Genomic DNA, 25503 nt, shown 5'->3' on the forward strand with positions numbered 1-25503 from the left:
ATGGAGGTATAAGATATTTTAAGTATTTTTTAATTGTATAATTGTTAGCAAATTTTATTATATTTTAATATTTGTAAATTTAAATAGTTTTTTTTAATTGAAGCAATTTTATGTTTAACCGGCAAATTGAAGTTTAATGAAAACGCTGACATTGTTAAAAACTAACGCCGACGTATAAAATTTGTTAGGCTTTGGATTTTGCCGAATTCTGTTTTGGTTTTCTGTTGTTGTTTGGCTTCACAAATTGTGTGAAGAAAGTAGAAACGGATTTATCCATAAAAGAATTAAAAATAAATTTTGCAAATAAAAATAGTTTTTCAGTTTCCAAAAAAAAAAAACTAAAAATATAAAAAATTAATACAAAAACGAAATAAAAATGTGTTAAAGTTGTCTGAAAGATAAAACAAGCGTCAAGAAAAAGTAATGAAAAGTTTTATTTTTACAATTTTTTTTTTTTACAGTTTGAAGAAGAAAAAATTATCGACCGCAAAAAAATATGTATCATATATATATGTATACTTATGAAAGTGAATATATAAATACATACATACTACATGCATTTCTCTCAAAAGTGGCTTATGCAAAAAAAATCATATAAAAAGTGGAAAAGTGGTTAAAAGTCCATATGATAAATATAAAATTAACAATGAAAACAAATGATTCATTTATAAATATTTTTATCGAAGTGATTGTAAACAAACATCGATTGTTTAAACAGCTTTGAAATAATAGTGACATTTTTACTACATATTTTTTTTTTTTTTTGAAAAAAAAACTTTTTTTAAATGACACGTGACACATTGACAATAATAACAATAACAACAATAACAACAACTACAACTAATTTTCTTTATTTTGACCAAGTTGTCATTATTAACATCATTATCATGTTTATCATCATCGTTATTGTCATTAATGAACATTACGAAAAAATGAGTTTATAAATATTTGATTCGTTAGAAAAAAATTTAATACATACATACATATGTATGTATGTATGTATGTATGTATGTATGTATGTATGTATGTATGTATGTATGTATTCATCTACTACATTTTTTCTTGGCAAAATCTTTCTATTGCGTTGTCTTATCTGTTTGTAAATGGCACATTTAATATCTACAAACTTATAAACGTTCATACTGTATATGTATATACAATTTATGGCTCTTAGCTGTTTTTTGTTTGTTTATTGGCTGACTGGAGTCGTTTTTTACTTGTCTTGAGGTATACGGTATACAGTGGGTGCCAAATAAATGTCTCTCACACCTTTTAAATGAAATTCATGTACATAAATACATACTCATAACATGAATCCATATAAATTTTGCTTTGATATCAAATATGGATGTAAAAACTAGTTAGACTAAACTATAAGACAGCTAATGTTCAGACTAGACTACATACTAATCTACGAACTAGACTATTGAATATAATGGTGTGTAGAGAATAGATAAATAGACTATACCTACCTATACTAGATTATATACTAGAGCATCTAATAGACTATAGACTAGAATGAATGGGAAATTAGTATACATCAAATCCGATGAACTACAGCTAGGCATCTATCAGGTTTTTTGTGCGCTTCTTAAGTGGGAATCCAACCCATATGACTAGAGTATAGATTAAACTATATATTAAACTAATATTTTTAAAACTATTTATTGATAAATACTCTTTATTATACCCTTCACATTCGTAAGAAGGGTATATAGGTATAAGTTTGTCAATCCGTTTGTAATTTCTGTAATATATTTTTCCGACCCTATAATGTATTATATATATTATATATATATTATATTATATATATTATATATATATATATTATATATATATATATAATATATATATATATATATATATATTATATATATTATATATATATATATATATATATATATGTATATATATATATATATATATTATATATATATATATATATATATATATATATATAATATTATATATATATATATATATATATATATATATATATTTCCTGGATCCTTATAGATAGCGGAGTCGTCTGTCTGTCTGTCTGTCTGTTTGTCCGTCTGTTGAAATCAGTTTTTAGATGACCCCAGATATCGGCGATATACGAATCTTCAATAATTCTGTTAGACATGCTTTCGAGAAGATCTCTATTTAAATTCAGCAAAATCGGTTGGTAAATAACGGAGATATAAGCAAAAATCCGAGACAACCTCTGAAAATTTCATCAAAAAGTGTCATTTTTTTTTTGTCATGCTTTGTTAAAAAAGCAACAACAACACTGTATATTGGAAAAAGATGTACACGTGTGTGTAGATGTATTTGGTTTTATTCAGCTGTGTATTTTGCTTTGTATGTTTCAATGCTGTTGGCGTCATTGAGTTATGTATTTTGTTTTTGTGCATTCTATTCGCATATTTGGGTGTAGGTTCGTTTCATTTCGTTGTTTATGTGTTTTTCGTTATGTATGTTTAGATGTCTGTTGGTTTAAATGCCTTGTGTATTTTGTTTTTTATTTCGTTTAGCGTTGTTGTTGTTCATTTTGTTTAGCTTTTGGTGTAATAATTATGTAGTCGGGAAAAAATTTTAAATTTATAAAACTAAGATGTTAAAAATATACTATGGTGAAGGGTATATAAGATTCGGTACAGCCGAATATAACACTCTTACTTGTTTTTGTACTCACTTCCACATATTAATAATTAGTTTTGTGCATTTTAGTACAACAAATGTACAGAATTTATTCGAAAAACTACAATATAATTTCGATATTGAAAAAAATTTTTTCTACTGATAAAAATATGCATTTGTTTTAATATTTTTTCTAATGAATATTAAATACATTTGTTGAGCATTCAGCTGAATTTTAGTTATTGGTCCCCAAAGTATTTACACCCATTAAATAAGCTCTTGTTTGTTGTTGTTGTAACAACTTTAACTATACAATAATTGGTTGGTTGGTAGTTCAGGCTACAATAGATGCACACTTGGGTCCTTTAGGTACCTTTGTGATACCTGTAAAATATTTAATCCGGGGGTTCTGAATTTAGGTCCAAGCCAAGACATGGGACTTCAATAGAGTTTGCCGATAAATCCAAGTGAAGTAAAGTGGGCTGGATACTTGAATATGTAGTGGATATCTTGGAGACCCTGTCCCCATATTGGGGTCTATGCGGGACCAGTAGCCGTTGAGCCTGTTACTCCATCCCTATCTCAGTTGTGCCAGAGCAACTCTTGTTTTTTTTATTATTTGTAAATTAGCTAAAAGAAATAATTTTTAATGTAGAAATTAAACCTAAAACTATTTAATTTTATTTAGGACAGCATCTCAAATATACATTTCAACTTTCGTCTTTAGCGAATTCGTTAAGAAAACAGAAATATGTATGTAGTTAAAACTACACCTTTCTTATTAATATTTTACATTACAAATATGAATAATTCGGACAAAATTCGTGTTTACAAGTAATATTGTAGAATAAAATTACATCCATACTACAATTTCTTATCTTAAATGCAGATTGTGATAACAATTTATAATAAACAAGTAAACAAACACTAAATAATTATTTACATTTAACTTCATATTGTTAAAAAGATTTTAATCTTAACTTTTTAAAAAAGTTGATATTGAAAACACAATCATAATAATGCATTGTGCAAACTTTTTGTTGTTAACTGTATAAATATACATTATTTTTTTTTGTATTTTACCCCACAATACCATATTATTCATACATTTGCTTATGACTCTTTCTCTCTGTGTGTTTTTTTTTATACGTTGTTGATGATATCATGAGGACGATTTTATTCAGATTATTTTTAAGACAATTTTTCTCCATTATCTTTAGTATTACACATTTTTCCGTGTCTCTCATTCTCTTTACCTTGTGTATAACCATAATTACATTTTCTAAACCATACGGACATTTTTTTGAAGGACACTTGAAAAAGGCTGAGTTAGATTAGAGAGTGTGTTAGTATATTATTTGTTGCTGTCTTTTAATGTCATCTCTCCATGGAGTTTTCATTAAAATCATTATGAAATTTATCATATAAAAACAATCAGTGTTTTTTTTTTGTTTTTCTTGTTGACATACAAGTAGTATAGTTTATACACTACATTAATTTTCGTTATTGTAATTTTTCCATTTCCCCATTATATTTTGTTTTTTTATTACCACCTGTTGGGCTGGGAGGATTTTTTTATTTCCCTTTAATTTATTATGTTTTTTTTTCGTACAATGCTTGTGAAATATGAATGTGTTTTTTTTTCTTAGGGGTGTGATTGAAAACCTCGCCTTTTGCACTGTTTAATAAGAATGATGAAAAGTTTTAAAGATAAAATTTAAATATATTAGATTAAAATTCAGACTAGGTTAGGTTAGGTAAAGTTAGCAGACTGTCCCTTGCTGTTCGCTTTAGGGCCACCTTTGGTCCATGTTGTGATCCATTTGTGATACCTGAAAAGAGAAAGAAAACGGTCGCCGTATTATTACACTTCGACCCATCTACTCTGGTTTCCTATTCAAAACATTTTGTCGCACGAATAAAGGAATCTAACCTTTGGATGTCAGCCTCAGATATCTACGTTAAGTCGAGCATGACATTGGCTGCTAGCACATTCAATCTATTCTCTGACAGAGAAAGTGAACAGTACTCTTTTCTTCCTCTTCGTCTTAACAACTCCTGCAGAAGTCATTACTAGGAAGGTCTAGTCTTCTAACATAGACAAGACAATATTCTATACTGTAGACTACAATATAGTCCATTTAGAAGGCTATAGCCTAGACCACTGATTAGACTATCGTCCAGATTGTAGACTACAATATAGTCTAAACTATAGATTATAAGTTAGACCAGACTATAGGCTATTCCAGAAAAAAGTTCCGACTATATAGTCTATAGTCTAGATAAAAATTTACTATAATATCTGCAGAAGTCATTACTAGGAAGATCTAGTCTTCTAGCATGGAGCCCAAAAGGCCAGTGGCTAGTGACCACTGCAATTAAGTTTCGTAGATTTGCTCTCGAAAACTGAATTAGGACTCATGATCTACGTGGGTCCAGACTATACACTAGACAATATTCCAGACTGTAGACTATAATATAGTTTAAACTATAGATTTTAAGTTAGACCAGACTATAGGCTATTTCAGACAATAGTTCCGAATATAAATTAGACTAAAGTTCCGACTATATAGTCTATAGTCAAGATAAAAATATACTATACTATGGACTATATTATTGCCTAGTCTATAGGCAATGTAAAAAAAAGTGTGAACTATAGACTATATTCCAGGCTATAAGCTAGATTATGATCCAGACTATAGACTAATCTATAGCACACACTATAGGCAAATCTTTAGATCATACAAAGGACAAGACCATAATATAGCAGTAATAACCTGGTAATAGTTGTATCTTAGACTAGAATATAGACTACATTATGATCTTGACTATAGACTAGATTATAGACTACACTCCATTTAATACACTAGATAAAAAATTACTATACTATGGACTATATTATTGCCTATAGACTATAGTATGGACTATAGACTATATTCCAGGCTATAAGCTAGACTATAGACTAATCTATAGCACACACAATAGGCAAATCTTTAGTCCATACTAAAAACTAGACCATAATATAGCAGTAATAACCTGGTAATAGTTGTATCTTAGACTAGAATATAGACTACATTATGATCTTGACTATAGACTAGATTATAGACTACTTTCCATTAAAATACACTAAACTAAAGTACATAATCAAAAGAAGATTATAATCTAGACTTTTACTAGACTGTAAACAAAACTACATAAATTCTATATAATAGGTTAGACTTATAGCAAAGTGAAAATAAAGAAACCATTATATCTGTTGGAACTTTTAAAACTTTTTTCATTATTTGTCGACCACGTAAATGTGTTTATCGTAAAGAACTTAAATATTCATTTTTTCATTAAAAACAATTTATATGTAAATTGTTTGTTGTCTTAATGGCCCATACATGTATGAATCAATTATGGAGTTCCTATATACAGAGACAACAGCACACAAATTAATTTCCACTAACGTTCGATCAATATTTATTTATAAATAAACGTAAATACTTACACATACATATGACCTTAAGTAAACCCTTGTCTTTACTTAGAAATTATAATTTATTTACTTTTTTATCATTATTATTATTATCACATGCATAGAATACATACATACATATCAATGACGTTAAATAGATAATTATAGCAAATTTCTTTTTCGTACACAATCTTATCACAAAATAAAGACAATAAAAAAAATATTTCTTATCAATGTACCTAGTAGTTTTTTTTTAATAAAGATTGCAAAACAATTTGATTTGTATACCCGATATTTAAAAAAAGCGACAAGGAAAGCTATATTTAACAAAATACCATACTTAATACTTGGACTTAAATTATAAAAATCGCTGTGACTAATTATTTTAAAATATAAATAATATAAATATTTTAATCGTAAAATTTATATTTTGATAACACATATATACGAGGGTTACTATTATAATCTATATATATAAAAGAGTAGCATTACTGACTGACTGATTCATCATCACACAGCCCAAACGGCTGAACCTAGAATCATGAAATTTTGACAGTAGATGTGTTTTTGCACATTTATGGGTAAAACAGGTTTTCTTAATTATCTTACATAATATTAGTGATACAAGAACATTTTTAAATGCACCTGAATCTACTCTTAAAACAAGTAGGAAGGTATAGTCGGTCATGACCGACCATATAATACCCTACACCATGAGTATATTTTTAAAATTTTTATTTTTTATAAAGAAACTTTTATGTTGAATATAAGCATAATTCCAAAATATTTAAGCAATTTATTGATAAAAAAAACTAAAATTTCTAAATGAGGCTTTATATAGGTCAAATATGGGCCGATCATCGGTAAATTTGGGAAAAGGATATATTTTTAAATAACAGTTAGTTTTGTTGAGTTTCATTGCGATTCAAATAGTTACAAGTCAATTTTAGATGTTTAAGACATTTTTTGAAGGGGGGTTTGTATGGTGGCTAGGGTCAAAAAAGGGCCGATCCTTACGAAAATCTGCAGTGTCATTTATACTTATATAAAACTTATTTTCGCCAACTTTTAGAGATATAGTAGAATATTTGAAGTAATTATGGCATAAAATCGGGAGGTACGGTTGTATGGGGGCTAGGTGAAATAATGGACCTATTTCATCCATTTTCAATAGGCTTCGTCCCTGTGCCAAAAAACATGTTTGGTCCAAATTTCATCAAATTATCTTGAAAATTGCGGCCTGTACCTTGCGCACAAGGTTTACATGGATAGCCAGCCGGACAGACGGACGGACGGACATGTCTTAATCGACTCAAAAAATGATTCTGAATCGATCGGTATACTTAAAGGTGGGTATTTGACCAATATTTTTGTATGTTACAAACATTAGCACAAACTTATAATACCCTCCCCACTATAGTGGTGTAGGGTATAATGAGCAGATGGGTGTCTGGTACTTTTTTGAAATTCGTACATTTAAGTGGTAAAAATGTGTAACAAAGGTGATTTTGGTACCTTTTTTAGCCCTTTATAACTTTTAAACTAATTAACATAATAAAATTTTTATAAATATTTTAGATACATATCTCAAAATTATGAGACACCTGTTTCGTACTTTTTTAAAATTAAGTCCTTTTTGGGTGTAAAATGGATAAAACTGTATTTATGGTACTTTTTTTTAGCAAATTAAGAAAACTTTCTCGGTTTATTGAATTATTCATATTAAATTACGGACTAACTCTGTAATATTTATTGTAATAAAATTTTTGCTATTTCACTGGGTAAAAAAGTACCAAAAAGGGAAAAAACGGGAAGTTTAATTTTATTCAAACTCATTTAGCCAACTTTTATAAAATTTCAAAAAGTAGTTTATTTACTCACACAAAATAAGCTTTAAGGTATATTATTTTGGAATTCGAGTACTAACTCCTATATAGGACCAAATTCGAGTAAATTGTTTGGTACCTTTTTTAAAGCACAATTTTTCTGAAATAAATGAATGCAGATTTGAATCGTTTAAGTTTTATCTGTCATATATATGTAGATTTAAATACGAACATTTTGTAAACATAATTCTCGAAAAGCGTAAACATTGTACTCTTTTTATTAGTACTTTCCACTTAGGTAAACTTTATTCCACTTTTGGTACTTTCTTCAAATGATACTCTATGTATGTTCTTTAATATGAACTGAAAACACATGATTATTAAACATGCACGGTCCTCTTAGAATAACATCCTTTAAGAGACAACTTTTTAGTACTTTTTATCTCATAAATAATACTTTTTTAATTTTGTAAAATATTCAACCTATTAACATTAATTTTAACTTATATGGTCTTGACTGAATAATATTCTGGAAGTGGGAACTATTTGGTACTTTTCTATTCTTCAAATGGATTCTTTATAATGGTTAACCGGAAAACACACGGTCCTTATTAAATGAGAATTTATTGAGAGAGATCATTGTACTTTTTCGTTTTTCCGATGGTACTTTTTGATATTTTTACGATATTGAACATAGTTAGGGTAGCGGAGCACCCAGGGTATGCTAATATTGTTATATGACAATAACGTTATAAATTCAAGAGGTGTATTATCAGTTCTTCCTTTTAATAAAGAGTACGAGTCTGATCCCTACTAAAATTGGTAATACAACAAAAAGCAAGTTTGAAATCTTTCAAACATATGCTCTGGACTATTGACTCTGCTTCATATAACTTAAGGATTTCCATTTTCTCTCAAAATGGAAATGTTATTTTCTTTCTGAATTAATCATATAGTAACCTTCGTATCTGATAAAATAATGCTGACATTTGTTTATTCTCATACCGTTTCTAAAATGCACTATCTATTTCATTTTTTTTTCTTTTCTTTTTCGAATTCAAAATTTATTCATTTCTTTTTATTTATTTACAGCAATACTTTATTTTCGGTTTTTAGTTTATAGTCATAAATAATAATTAAGTAAATAGTTTGTGAGTTGCTGCGCATTCTTATTGCAAACAAAAAAAATTAAATAAAATTGAGACGAGTAAATTGGAAAAACGCCTAACACAAAATTTAAAATTTTGCCAAAATGTCTTATGAAGATTTAAGGTATTTTAAACAATAAAAATTCTTGTTCCATTTCCTTCATAGTACTTATATTTTATAAACAAAATTTAAAATTTTTCATTATGTTATTTGCCTGACTATTCATTTCTATAAGCTTTTGTTTGTTTAGCACTTCATTTATGTATAATCTTAATAAATGTTTATGATTAATAGATTTGATTGTGTTTGAAAAGTATCTCTGTTATTTATAGTAAAGTGTTTTGTGGTATTTATGAAATTGGCATATTTGAAATTGTAAAAAATTGAATAAAAATATATTTGTAATAATATACTTTTGCTATTATTTTATAATAAGAATTTCATCTAAAACTTCTTTAAAAAAATTTTTTGTGTGTTTCTCCTTATGAATATTTGGCGGCAAATTGGACAAAAAGTCTTTTTTTTATAGAATAGAGAAGAAATTATTAAAAAAAGTTATAAATAGTTTTTTGTCGTGATTCGTCATCATAAACATATATTTTTTTTGTATACTTATATGTATACAAAATAATTTTTGATTAGTTTTTAATTATTAACGCAAACAAGAATAAATTATTTAATACAACTTGTGGGTAGAATAAAAAACAAAAATATTTTAACTATACAAAATATTATAAAATATTTCTACTATAGACTAGACTATAGCATAAAGTATATACTAGACTATAGACTACACTATAGACTAGACTATAGACTAGACTATAGACTAGACTATAGACTAGACTATAGACTAGACTATAGACTAGACTATAGACTAGACTATAGACTAGACTATAGACTAGACTATAGACTAGACTATAGACTAGACTATAGACTAGACTATAGACTAGACTATAGACTAGACTATAGGCTAGACTATAGGCTAGACTATAGACTAGACTATAGACTAGACTATAGATTAGACTATAGACTAGACTATAGACTAGACTATAGATTAGACTATAGACCAGACTATTGACTGGACCATAGAATAGACTAGATAATAGACAAGACTATAGACTGGACTATAGACTGGACTATAGAATAGACTATAGACTAGATAATAGACAAGACTATAGACTACACTATAGAAAATACTGCAGACTAGCCAACAGACTATACTATAGACTATACTACAGACAAAACTATAGAATAGAATATAGACTATAGACAAGACTACAGACTAGACAACAGACAATACTATAGAGTAGACTACAGACAAAACTATAGAATATAATATAGACTAGACTTCATACTAGACTATAGACTAGACTATGGACTAGTGTATGTACTAGACTATAGACTAGACTACAAACTAGACTATAGACTATCAAAAACGACTGTCCTGTCCCAATATACCACTTTCATGAACAAAATTTTCAACTTAATAATAGGTATTATGTTTAAGGAATGTTGACTGCATTCCTTAATTAGTGTACATACGTTATTACACGTTTTTTAATTAAAGTAAATTTCTATAATTTTACACGCTTATAAAATTGTTTTTGTACATTAGCAATACAAAAGCAAATTAAATGGTGCTATTAAAGCTTTGTTTACAATTTTATACTTTATATAAAAGTTTTAGACTAAATATTTAAGTAATTGCATTTGATGATTTATATTTATTACATAAAAAAAATAATTTAAACTTTATTAGTTCTACTACTTTGAAGAGATATTTTTGATATTTTTACTTAAAATCAACTAACCTAATGAAGGATTTTGCTTTATAGCTAAATGGTTAGTTTTATATTTTATATTTTTATAGTAAAAGTCTTACTCAAATAATTCATAATCCATAAAAATATTCCTCATATTATAATATATGAGATTTGATTAACAATGGAGATTAATGCTGTTGTATGGCATTTTTGGAAAGGTGACAGGTTTAATATAGATCTTTCAGCTGAGAGATCGGGATTATCTCCACAATTGAGTGCTCAGTACCAAGCTTAAATCTGATACTGAAATCTCAGTAAAAATGGTAATTATTTAGGCTCTTTAGTTCTGTTCTTTAACTTTTTGCAGTCATTGATTACTACAAGTTAATAATGTATATCTGATCATCAATATGTTTCAACATTAGCCTGGTACTTTGTATAGGGTCTAAATAAAATGAAAATGTGGTGATTATTTAATTTTTACAACAAATTAACTCGTAGAACCTTTACATTTAACTGATTATTTTTAATTAAAAATTAATATTCACACAATTAATTATTACATGGAAAAAAAGTACTCAAACTGTTTACAACACCTTTCTAGTTGACTGACATTTATTGTTTACATTACTACAACTTTAGTTGTTTTCCTAATAAACTCACGTAAATAGTATGTGCGTTTTATAGAAGCGGAAAGAAGCCTTTAATTACAATACAACATTTTCGGTTAATATTGTCTAGTACTGTGCTACGTCCATTTGCGTGACTGCTCGTCATCATCCTAACAAATGGTTAACAATGTAGAGTATACTAATACTATAGACAAAGTAATTTATTATTCCTATATATAGAATATTTTTGTAAATTCTGTTTACTGCGATTAGCACTTTTTAATACGAACCAACTAACCAATAGATAATATATAGTATATGAAAATGTGTGTTAAAAATATTTCTAAATTACTGTAAAGACACAGTACACAGAAAGTAATAAATGTAATTACATTTAGTCCTTTTTAGTTAGCCGTATTTATCTATTTACAGTGTCGAAAATAAACAATAAAAGAATAAGAAAATATAACAATAGAAAATTCGGCAATATTGAAACTTTATCTCAAGTTTTAGCCACTTTTTTTAAAAAAAGTCAATGTATCCACTTTTGCACGTTTAAATTTAATTAATTTAGGGCGCGTTTTTTCTGATAAAGATAATCTTCATTCCTTGGTTAAACCTGGTTTAATATATGTTTCGTGTTTTTCAGTTATCAGTAAAGTTACTTATTATCTTAGTTTAACTGAGTGTAATTGGCCAATTAAACTCAAGTTATAAGTGAGAAAACATAATTAACAAAAACAATAAAACAATGATTTCGGAAGAACAAAAACATAATATTTTAAGTAAATTGCAATTTTCTGATTTGTTTTGTTTTATTTATTATTGTTTTAAATGTTTATTTAACATTTTTCCAAAATTTTCCATTTTTCAAAAGTCGTGTGTGCAAAAAAACAGCTGTTCATTGTTTATGTTTTTGAGTGAAAAGTTGGCAATACTAACAAAGTTAACTGAGCTTAAATCTAAAACTGAAAAACACAATCATCGGTTAAAGTCCGCCTAAATTTGTTCCGAGTTTAATCTAACAGCAAGTTAAGCCTAGTTTAACTGATGAGTAAGAAACTCGCCCTTAGCAACACAAATAAGTCTTAAAATAACAATGAATTTGAATTTTTGAGTCATATTTGTAATTTTTGCAAATATTTTAATATTCTAGTTTTAATAAGAAAAATATCAAGTTTATTGGACAACCAAATGGTCGAAAAGACAAAAAACTAATTACTGTGCTCGTCAAATTGCCAAGAAATTCGGAATTTTCCACCGAAGAGTGCTACAAGTGCGAAACTATGGAGTGTTTATAGACATTCAAACTGATAAAAACACAAAAACTTCCTCCTGTCGCCATAAATAAGCCCTTAAGCTCGTAGAATTGGTCTTATATCAAACGTAGAAAACACCAGCGTTAAAAGAAAATATTTGAAGGATGGTCTTAAATTTTGCAAGAAGCACAAAAGTTGAAGCGTTGATAAATGGAAATGTGTTATATGGTCCGATGAAACAAAGACTAATCGTTTTCAGTCTGAAGACAAGCGACATTACTGGCACCGCCCTTATGAAAGCTTAAAAAAGCTCCAAGTAAAAGAAACATTTGTAATTCAGGTCTGAGTTGGGGAACAACTCTCGCGTCATCGTTTTTATTTCTTAGGGGACGGTTAGGCTTGTGCTTGTTGTTGGGCTTTCGACAGAATTACTTCTCACCCCGCACTAATTTAATGCACTACTTCGTATAACTGTTTTAAGTTATGCGTTGTCTTCATTAAACGGGTGCTTTCGTTTTACCTCAGAGTGAGGTTATGTTTTTAACTGGTGGAGACCATAAAATACTCACGATATAACCTGGTGGAGACAATTTAAACTCAAATATTTACTGGTGGAAACCATTAAAACTCTAAAACTTTTTTCTGGTGGAGACCATTAATACTTTTGATGAAATTAAGTCCGGATGCTCCAACTTCCTATATGAAGGTATAGGTCGTGGGGTTTTTCTCTAGACAAACGTGTGATAACCTGGCAATATGAGTGCTTAATGTACCGCCATCCTAATTAAAACCCAAAAAAAAGTAAAAGAAACGGTGAAACATGGTGTGGGCTTGTCTAATGGTGTGGGCTTGGTAGAATCTTAGTTCTTTAGTAAAATTAAATGCTATAATGAAAAAGGACAATTATTTCAGCATTTTCACTCCAATATTCCTGATTTTGTAGAAGAATGTGCATATCCAGAGTCAGAGGTATACACCAACAGGATGGGTATCCGAATCACACTGCAAAAATCGTAAAAAATGGGTTTCAGCACAGAATTATGGCCTTTTTTTTAAAAAACGTCTTTGATAATACACCAAGAAATCTTAATGAACTTTGGTCGAGAGTACAAACGGAATGGTCTAGTATTCAGCACCGGACCACTGAGACCTTGGTTGAAAGTACGCTTAAACGTAAAAAAGTGTCATAAAAGCAAAATGACTTTGCACAAAATATTAAAAATCCAAATTTTGTTAAAACCTGCAAAACTGGATACTTTGACTTTATTTATAAATATTAGAGTCCGACCGAACTTAAAATTTCCGAACACCGAACTCGAACTTCAGTAAATTAGAAAGTTCGGCCGAACCCGAACTTTGTTCGGTTTTTAAAGTTCGGTAACACCGAACTTTTTTCTTAAATGAAAAACGAATTTATGATTAAAAAGTAATAAATTTATAACATTTATAACCAAAATATGAACATCCGAAAGATTTTTTAAAAAGGGTCTTTAATTAGCAATTGGGCCAATTATCAACTAATTCCGAATCCCAGAGAGTGATAAATTTCTAATAATAAACTATTTTTGTGAAATGCATATATCTTAATACCTTTATTATTGGTTTTTTAAACGATTCACTGACAATGAATTAATTCTCTGTAAGAGCACGCAGAGAAAAAACATGGCTGTGGTTAAAATTATGATTGTAGTATAAACACATTATCGTTATTGTAACAATTTTAAAATATCATATTATGATTAAATACCGTCAAAATATTGTATCATGATATTTTTGTATTTATCATAATATTGTTATACATTATCATATTATGATCCAAGGTGATCAAAATTTCGTTTTAAATGTGGATCGAAATCAAAATAAATTTTATGGAATCAGTAAAATTATAGTTTCTAAATAAATAAAAAATATATATAATATAAAAATAATATACTTACAATACTTAACACAATTCGCAAATTTCAATTTGCCGATTTATATGAAGTTTTGGTTCATAGTATTTTTAAGCCTGTTATGAACGTTAGTCATTTTCTAAAGCGGACCTTATATGGAGGCCATGTCGAAATGTAAACCGATTTTGATTATTTTGAATACCAATCAATCTGCAACAATAGTTAATTCCTATCGTTCTTTTAAGAGACTGACTGAATGACATGTCGTTTAAGAATAAGCACCTAGAAAATTTCAATTTTACAAATGAGATCACAAAGATTTATAGTCGAAACTAGATAATTCAAATTAAATGTTTTACTTTTCTTAGCTTTTTAATCACTTTCTGGTTAATTGTTTTTCAAATCAGCCGAAAACAGTTCATTTTTACAACTGAAAAGGCGTTTTGTACCTATGAAATCGGAAATTTATTGTACAGCCAGAATGTATGACAAGTTCTGTAAACAAATGTTCAACATTTTTAAAACTTTTTGATGATATAAAACTATGATAAATAAACATTTTATAAAAAGTTCGGCGTACGGTGTTCGGTCAAAATTTCGCCGAACACCGAACATTGGCCGAACCTCACTTTTTACCGAACTCCGAATCCGTACCCGAACGTTCGGTCGGACACTAATAAATATGTTTTAATCTATAGATTAATATTTAATTATTATGAATTTAATTTTGTTTTCTTTTGCTCGCCACTGTATATATTCTACTTTTATATAGTGTATGTGTATATGTTGTGTTAAATTGTGGTCGAATAGTAAATGTCATATTGTAACTAAATAAAAATGAAGGAAAATAAAAAACAGTGTTTAGATTTGATTTGAGTATTTAGTATTTTAGTTTGATTTTAGTTATCTTTCAATTTAGTTCTGTATTAAAACAATTTATTTAGTATTTATTAGTAATAAAAAAAACTATTACATATTTTGTATGGATATGATAAGAAATTTGCATGTTTAATACTGTAAAACAATGTAAAATTCGTAATAGTTTTTTTTTTACTTTTTTTTAAAGCATTTTCATTTAATTACACAAGCCAACAACAATTTTAATCCAGACATTGAAGTACACTTTTGTACAGAATTGAGAAAAAATAAATCTGAATATATATTGGAATTTATTCATCACATCAGTTTTTTCTTTATATATCGTGTCATAAAGTTTGAAAAATATCGGTTTTTAGTCATATTTGAGACGTTATAATAGCACGATGACAAATTTATTAATATTACTTGTTAAGTCATCTGAAATTCTAAATTGTCGGATAGAAACAATAGAGGTTACAGTTTTATTTTAAAAATGTCAGATGAATCATTCTGACGTAATAATACATTTTGGGAACAAAGATGTCTTCGGCCATGTTTAATATAAACTAAAAAGTGGGTTTCAATCTTTACAACACGATATCTGAAAACTTTGATATGATGAACATATTCTGAGTTAAGATACGCATTAAGAACTGGCTGAATCCATTAGAAAAGTATAACATTTGTTGGCCTGTGTTATTTTTATCAGTAACAAACAATTAGTAAAACAATTGAAACTCGAATTTTTTGTGTTAATTATAATTTAAATTCATTGGTATTTAAACCTTAACTAAAACAAAATTAAATTTAAGTTGCATTTCACGTTTATTATTTCCCAAACATCAAGTCACGTCTTTACACTGTGTTTTGTTTTTTACATTCTTCTCCTTTTCTTACAAACTAAAACAGAAAATCAATATTTTCTAATAATTTCTTGTGTTTTTTTCTCTCCTCTTTCCATTTTTTTTGTCTATTTGTAGAAGCAATGTTAATATGGAAAACAACTACAATAACTCAAACGGAAGCGGAAATGAAAATTTAAATCATGAACGACGACAAGTGCATTTGTGGTGGGGTCAACGTTTGTGGCAAGAATTACGTGGACGCATACATATGCGTACACCACCGCTGACAACACCCTGCGATGATGTTAGGACACCATCGTCCGCTAACTTAGATGATGGCGAAAAACGTGTAATTTTTATTAATCGGCCGCAAATACAAAAATTCTGCAATAATCATATTTCAACGGCAAAATATAGTTTTATAAGTTTTCTACCATCGTTCCTATTCGAGCAATTTCGTCGTTATTCAAATTGCTTTTTCTTACTTATTGCTTTGCTGCAGCAGATACCCGATGTATCGCCCACGGGTCGTTATACCACTTTAGTGCCATTGATTTTCATTTTATCGGTGAGTGGCATTAAGGAAATCGTAGAAGATTATAAAAGACATCGGGCCGATAATGAAATTAATCATAGAACGGTGGAGAAACTAAAAGATGGTGCCTGGACGACAGTACGCTGGGAAGAGTTGTCTGTGGGTGATATAGTAAAAATTCCAAATAATACATTTTTCCCAGCCGATTTGATAATAATGTCATCTAGTGAGCCTCAGGCCATGTGCTTTATAGAGACCTCAAATTTGGATGGTGAAACAAATTTGAAAATTAGACAAGGTGTGCCGGCAACAGCCAAATTATTGGAAACTAAAGATTTGATAGAACTAAAGGGGGTGGTGGAATGTGAGCTGCCCAATAGATTGTTGTATGAATTTAATGGTGTTTTAAAGGAGCATGATAAACCAGCGGTTTCTTTGGGACCCGATCAGATTTTACAAAGAGGCGCTGTTTTACGTAACACCTCATGGATATTTGGCATTGTAGTTTATACGGGACACGATACAAAACTTATGAAAAATTCTACCTCTGCTCCCCTAAAGCGTTCCACTGTAGATCGCCTGACCAATACCCAGATATTAATGTTATTTATGATATTATTGGTGCTTTGTTTAACAAGTGCCATCTTCAATTTCATCTGGACCCGCAATTATTTTGTCTCCGATTGGTATTTGGGTTTGGATGATTTTAAAAGTAAAAACTTTGGCTATAATCTCTTAACATTTTTTATATTATTCAACAATTTGATACCCATCTCCCTGCAAGTAACCCTAGAATTGGTGAGATTTCTGCAGGCTCAGTTTATCAACTGTGACATACAAATGTATCATGTAGAATCAAATACTCCTGCAATGGCTCGTACATCTAATCTAAATGAAGAATTGGGCATGGTCAAGTATATATTTTCCGATAAAACCGGTACCTTGACACGCAATGAAATGGTTTTTAAAAAATGTTCTATAGCTCGTCAAATGTATCAGACCGAAAATACTCCCGAACAAAGTTTAGTTGTTCAGCATTTGTTAAGTAAACATCAAAGTGCGAATATTATAAAAGAGTTTCTGGTTTTACTGTCGGTATGCCATACCGTTATACCAGAGAAAAATCCTGATGGTTCGATAACCTATCACGCTGCCAGTCCTGATGAACGTGCTTTGGTAGATGGTGCCAAACAATATGGTTTTGTTTTTGACACTCGCACTCCTCATTATGTCGAGATTAATGCTTTGGGCACTCGAGAACGTTATGAAATACTCAATGTTTTAGAATTCACCTCGACCCGTAAACGCATGTCGGTAATTGTTCGTACTCCCGAGGGAAATATAAAATTATATTGCAAAGGTGCCGATAGTGTTATCTATGAGCGTTTGGCCCAAGAAGGTCAATCGTTTAGAGATGTTACTCTCAGCCATCTGGAAGAATTTGCTGCAGAAGGTCTACGTACTCTATGTTGTGCCGTATCGAATATTCCCGATGATGTCTACAGCGATTGGCAGGCTACTTATCATAAGGCTTCGACGGCTGTAAATGAACGTGAAAGAAAAGTAGATGAAGCAGCCAATTTAATAGAAAATAATCTACACCTATTGGGAGCCACCGCTATTGAGGATAAACTTCAAGAGGGTGTGCCTGAAACAATAGCATCTCTGTTGGATGCAGGCATCTATATATGGGTATTAACGGGTGACAAACAAGAAACCGCCATTAATATTGGCCACTCCTGCAAACTGATATCACCCAATATGGATATCATAATACTAAATGAAGAAAGCTTGGACACCACACGAGAAGTTATACATCGACATTCGAGTGAATTGCAAACCTCCATTAATAAAAACTGTAATGTAGCCCTAATCATAGACGGCAAGACACTTAAATATGCTTTAAGCTGTGATTTACGACGTGAATTTCAAGAACTTTGCACCGGCTGTCGTGTGGTCATTTGCTGTCGTGTGTCTCCTATACAAAAAGCCGAAGTTGTAGAACTAGTCACTTCTAGCACTAAAGCCGTTACTCTGGCCATTGGTGATGGTGCCAACGATGTGGCCATGATACAAAAAGCCAACGTAGGCGTTGGTATTTCGGGAGTCGAAGGTTTACAAGCTGCCTGCGCTTCAGATTATTCCATAGGACAATTTCGTTTCTTGAAACGTTTACTTCTTGTCCATGGAGCTTGGAATTATAGACGTATTACCAAACTTATTTTATATTCATTTTATAAAAATGTCTGTCTTTATGTTATAGAATTGTGGTTTGCCATTTACTCCGGCTGGTCAGGACAAATATTATTCGAACGTTGGACTATCGGCTTATACAACGTTGTATTTACCGCCTTACCTCCTTTCGCCATTGGTATCTTTGAAAAGGTATGTTCAGCTGAAACTATGTTAAAATATCCCTTCCTCTATAAGCCCTCACAAAGTGCAAAACTTTTCAATGTACAAGTTTTCTGGGTGTGGATCATCAATGCTTTGCTGCATTCAGTCATTCTATTCTGGTTGCCACTGGGTGCCCTACAATCCGAAATTATCTGGTCCAGCGGCAAAATATCCGATTATCTCTTATTAGGCAATTTTGTTTACACCTATGTGGTGGTTACCGTCTGTTTGAAAGCTGGTCTTTCTACCAATTCTTGGACTTGGCTAACTCACTGCTCCATATGGGGTTCCATAGGTCTTTGGTTTATTTTTATTGTAATATATTCCAATTTCTGGCCGGTACTACCGGTGGCAGCTAACTTTTTGGGCATGGAAAGAATGATATTTACCACACCCGTCTTTTGGTTTGGCTTATTGTTAGTACCTATTACTACACTACTAGTCGATGTTATCTTTAAACTTGTACAAAATACCGTATTCAAATCACTTACCGAGGCCGTACGGGAATCCGAAATACGTAAACATGATCCCGATGATGTTATGAATGAGACACGATCATCGTTTACCGAAACAGCTCGCCTATTGCGTAGTGTTTTCATAAGACGTGCCAATACCCGGGTTGATACCGATGTTGAACTATCACACGGTTATGCATTCTCACAAGAGGAAGGCGGCGCTGTATCACAATCTGATATTATACGATCTTATGATACGAACAAACAAAAACCACGTGGTAACTAGAATAGTAAACAGTATTGGGCAAGACAAAGATTTTAATATAAATAAAAAAAAAAATAATTATATACATACATAAAGTATCTACTTACTACGTACATATACATACAAATATTTACTTGAATATCATATAAATATCATACATAATACATATAAAATAAATTCGGTAGATTTTTTTATTAACTTTTCAAGAAAACACCTTAGTCAAACAGCTGTTAAAGGGAGATAGATAGATAATAAATATTTGGCCTTTTGAAAAAAATGTCTGCTTTTAGTAGTCTCACTTTCATTTTACTAGATTGCAGTTAAACTATAAATAGTACAAACTATAGCCGTTCTAACGACAATTGGATCTTCGCTCAGAAACGACCCGAGTCGTACTCGGCCAAAGATTGTCAAGCCAGCGACAGCTGTATAGATTAGTTTATAAAACTAGACTATTAACTAGGATATAAACTAAACTATAGTCAAGACTAGATAAAAGAATGGTTTACAGACTAAACTATAAACTAGATTAGGCTAAAGATTAGACCATAGTCTAGTTTTGTATATATGCTAGTTTATAGTATAATTTATAATCTTATCTATAGTATTGATTGTACTTTTGCCTTTTCTATACTATAGACTAGAATATATACTATTGAATAGTCTATATAATAGACTATAGACAAAATTATAGTCAGTGCAATATTAAAGTCAAAACTAAATAATTGTCTATAATACAATCGATAGTTTAGTTTTTAATATATTCAGAGCGGGTTTCATACTACATCCTTAGTTAAAGTAGGCTTAACTTGCTGTTAGATTAAACTTGAAACAAATTTTGACGGACTTTAACTGATAATTGTGTTTTTCAATTATGAATTTAAGTTCAGTTAACTTTGTTAGTATTGCCAACTTTTCAATTAAAAACATAAACAATGAACAGCTGTTTTTTGCAAATAATACTTTTGTAAAATGGAAAATTTTGAAAAAAAATGTTAAATAAACATTTAAAACAATAACAAATAAAGCAAAACAAATCTGAAAATTGCAATTTACTTAAAATATTAAGTTTTTGTATTTCCAAAATCATTATTTTATTGTTTTTGTTAATTGTGTTTTCTCACTTATAACTTAAGTTTAATTGGCCAATAACACTCAGTTAAACTAAGATAATAAGGGTTTCTCACTCCTCAGTTAAACTAGGCTTAACTTGCTGTTAGACTAAACTCGGAACAAATTTAGGCGGAGTTTAACTGATGATTGTGTTTTTCAGTTTTAGATTTAAGCACAGTTAACTTTGTTAGTATTGCCAACTTTTTACTCAAAAACATAAACAATGAACAGCTGTTTTTTACAAATAATACTTTTGTAAAATGGAAAATTTTGAAAAAAATGTTAAATAAACATTTAAAACAATAACAAATAAAGCAAAACAAATCTGAAAATTCCAATTTACTTAAAATATTAAGCTTTTGCATTTCCGAAATCATTATTTTATTGTCTTTGTTAATTGTGTTTTTTCACTTATAACTTAAGTTTAATTGGCCAATAACACTCAGTTAAACTAAGATTAAAAGTAACTTTACTGATTACTGAAAACACGAAACATATATTAAACCAGGTTTAACCAAAGAATGAAGATTATCTTTATTAGAAAAACTCGACCTAAGAAAAGTTATTGTTTACTGGAAAACACAAAACATAGATTAAACTAGGTTTAAACAATGAATGAGATTATCTTTATCTAAAAAACCGCTCTGAGGCTATAGCCTAAAGTTTAGTCTACAATTTGGTCTATAGTTTAGTCAATAGCCTCTGGTTAGGTAACCTAAACTAAGACTACAGACTAGACTTTAAACTATACCCTACAAATGACTACTAGAGTATAGATAATATTAGAAAAAAGACTGCTGGTTGTCTAGTCCAAACTAAAGTAATGACTATAGTTTAAACTATAGACTGAACTATTGTCAGGCTCTAATGAAAACTTTGTTTTCTAAAATATTTTTTTTTATTTTTCAATGTTTTCTGCCAAATAGTTTATATTATCTACCCGTCTTCCATTTTTAGCTGAAATTAGCTATACAAGGGACAAACATATATAGGGAGGAAATTTTATTTCCAAACATTTTTATAATAGATCATATATTTTTACTTTTAACTTTATTGGCAATCAAGCTGTTATAAATGTAACGTTTTTGTTGTAAAGATAACCTAAAGAAAATTTAAAAAAAAGGTTTCACATTATTTTCTTATAGCAAATACTTAAGAAATTCTCAATAATTTAAAATTATTTTGCGGTGAATTCGATTTGTTTTTCATATCTTCTGTCCAAATAATTTTATATTTTGGGTAATTTTTTCAAATCTTAACTTTTTTTAAGACTTGTAATTTTAATGCATTTAATATTGAATTATTACCGCGTAAAAACGCTTTTGTCAATGTTTTTTTTTTTACATTTTCAAGTTATCAATGAAAAACACAGAAATAATATACATAATAATTTCAAATGATTTGTATGTTTAAAGAAATAATTATTGTTGATATTATTAATTTCCTTAATATCTACTTAAAGTAACGAACAATGTCTCACTCATATAAATTATTATTAAAATATTTAATTTAATTTAATTATGTATATACAACTTGTATAGTAGTTTTTTTTTTTAATATTTGTAGTAATTAGGATGAGTATTAGAAAAATGTATTTAAAATTATCCCTTTTGTCTGTTTCTTTTAACTATATTCATTAATTTGATTTATGGCCATTTGAAGATTTTTTTTTTTAATATAAAGTTATTTAAGTTTAATTAATAAAATTATTATTTGCTAATTTATATAATTTAAATGAATTCCCAATGCCGACAGAAATCATTTTATATAAAAATAAATCCCAGGAAATTTTTCTTTTTGTATAAAAAATTAATATCTTTTTTTTAAATTTTCGAAAATTTCCTTTTTTATAAAAAAATCAGAATTTTATATAAAATTTTTTGTTTTTTTTAAAATATTTGTTTTTTTTTAAATTTCATCTTTTTATAAATAAGTATTTTTTAGAGATTTTTCGAAATTTTCCCTTTTTTATAAAAAAGTTTCAGAATTTTATATTTTTTCCAAAATATTAATTTTCTTTTCTTAAAATTTCGACTTTTTTTTTTAAATAACTACATTTTCATAACATTTGCTTTTTGATAGAAAATCTTTTAAAATTTCATATTTTAATAAAATATTGAAAATTTTACTTTTTATAGAAAATTTTCAAAAATTTCACATTTTCAAAAAAAAAAATTATTCTTTTTTTAAAGAAATATAAAAAAAAAACTTTTATTTTATAGCAAATTTCCAATTTTTTCGTGAAAATTCACTTTTTTATAGAAAATTTTTGAAAATTTCTCTTTTTTATAGAAAACTTTCGAAAATTGCTCTTTTTTTGGAAAAACTTTATAAATCTATTTTGTCATGGAAAATTTTTGAAAATTGTTCTATCTTCGAAAATTTATGTTTTTATGAAAATATGCAAAAGTTAGTCTTTTTAATTTTAGTTTTTTTATAATTTCTCTTTTTCATACAAATTTTTTTGATAATTTCACTTTTTAATAGAAAATGTTTGTTAATTTCACTTTTAAATAACAAATGTTTGATTATTTCACTTTTCATTCGAAATTTTCTCTTTTCGTGTTATTCTCCTTTTCATAGAAAATCCTAATTTTTAGAGAAAATTCTCTTTTTTATAAAAAATAATGCAAAATTTCAAGATTTTCAAAAATTCCTCTTTTTGTAGAAATATTTGAAGAGAAAATTTACAAATTCAGAAAATATTTACAAAATTTCTTTTTTATAAAAAAAAAATATGCAAAATTCCCTTCATTTTCAAGATTTTCAAAAATTCCTATTTTTGTAGAAAAATTTTGAAAAAAAATTAAATAATTTTCAAAAATTTCTCTTATAGAAAATTTTCCAAAATTTTTTTTTCATTAAATTTTTTTTATTGGAATATTTTCGAAAATTTCTCTTTTTATTCGAATATTTTTGAAAATGTCTCTTTTTAATGGAACATTTTCAAATATTTCTCTTTTTATTAGAATATTTTCGAAAATGTTTTTTTTTAATAGAATATTTTCGAAAATGTCTTATTTTATTAGAATATTTTCGAAAATGTCTCTTTTTAATGGAATATTTTCGAAAAATTCTCCTTTTTTTAGCAAATATTTTTTTCCGACATTTTTCTTTTGTTAGAAATTGTCTAATATTTCTGTTTTTATAGAAAATTGTGTAAAATTTCTTTTTCCATAAACAATTTTCGAATATTACTCTTATTTATAGAAATTTCACAAATATCTTATATTTTCAATATTTTTTTTGCAAATATATCAGATTTTTCCCCTGTTCCTTTATTTCCTATTCACGACAATTCGTTAACGATACTCGTTTTATTCCTCGTTTTCCAAGGAATAAAAATATAATGCCTAAAAGTATGCAATACTTTTTTAAAGAGTTCATCATACAATTATATGAATCTTAAGCAGAAATGGACTACTAACGGCAGGTTTCTTACTACTCAGTTAAACTAGGCTTAACTTTCTGTTGTATTAAACTCGTAACAAATTTAGGCGTATTTTAACCAATGATTGTGTTTTTCAGTTATGGTTTCAAACTCCGTTAACTTTGTTAGTATTGCCAACTTTTCACTCAAAAACATAAACAATGAACAGCTGTTTTTTGCAAATAATACTTTTGTAAAATGAAAAATTTTGGAAAAATGTTAAATAAACATTTAAAACAATACTAAATAAAACAAAACAAATCAGAAAATTGCAATTTACTTAAAATATTATTGTTTTTGTTGATTATGTTTTTCCCCTTAAAACTTAGATTTAATTGTCCAATAACACACAGTTAAACTAAGATAATGAGTAATTTTACCGATTTGCTGAAAGACACAAAACATTTATTAAACGAGGTTTAACAGAGGAATGATGATTACCTTTATCAGAAGAACTCGCCTTGAGTATTTAAAAAACAACTTTCGAGGATTAATTTTAATTTAATATCTAATCTTTTACCTGAAGATTGGCCCTAAAGCAATATTGTTTTTTGAATAAAGCTTAACTAATTCATATCCATATAAACATTAAACTGGGCATCTATTTCTGTTATTTGATCAAACTAAAGTTCCTTAAACAAATACTAAGACAAAAGAACAATTTTAAATAGCATGATAAAAGTATTGAAAAAAAAAACAGGGGCCGAAGTTGAAATATACAAGATTTCTCGTTCGTTTTCAAATATTATCTAAAAATTCGATAACTCGGTCCCAGAATAAAATTGAATTATGCCTTTCGGTCGGTCAGTACATTCTTTCTAACTTTATAGGATTTAAAATTGTTTCTTAAACAAACAAATCATTTGGAATAAAAACATTTTTTCTCTTAAACATTTCTTTCGCTATTCATACGTTTCTTAAAATAAATCATTTTTATATTAAATTTTTGTCTTGTACAACACTGTGAAACAGTTTATGTTAACCACAAAACATTTATTTTTTTATAACAACAATAAAAAA

The 25503-nt window shown here is 28.4% G+C and overlaps 1 protein-coding gene across 2 annotated transcripts; it reads left to right on the plus strand.

Annotated features, from left to right (window-relative positions):
* The first annotated feature begins 207 nt into the window (after positions 1–207).
* Positions 208–20866, plus strand: LOC111686131 (probable phospholipid-transporting ATPase IA). Of its 2 annotated transcripts, XM_023448437.2 has the most exons (3): positions 208–420; positions 9004–9183; positions 16424–20866. In XM_023448437.2, the coding sequence occupies exons 2-3, from the start codon at positions 9164–9166 to the stop codon at positions 19959–19961; spliced, it is 3558 nt and encodes a 1185-aa protein (XP_023304205.2). In that variant the 5' UTR covers positions 208–420; positions 9004–9163; the 3' UTR covers positions 19962–20866. The 2 variants fall into 2 exon arrangements, with proteins under 2 accessions (XP_023304205.2, XP_046808195.1); XM_046952239.1 differs by lacking the exon at positions 9004–9183.
* The last annotated feature ends 4637 nt before the right edge of the window (positions 20867–25503 follow it).

The sequence above is a fragment of the Lucilia cuprina genome, chromosome 2 (genome assembly GCF_022045245.1).
Source record: "Lucilia cuprina isolate Lc7/37 chromosome 2, ASM2204524v1, whole genome shotgun sequence".
Lineage (NCBI taxonomy): Eukaryota > Metazoa > Arthropoda > Insecta > Diptera > Calliphoridae > Lucilia > Lucilia cuprina.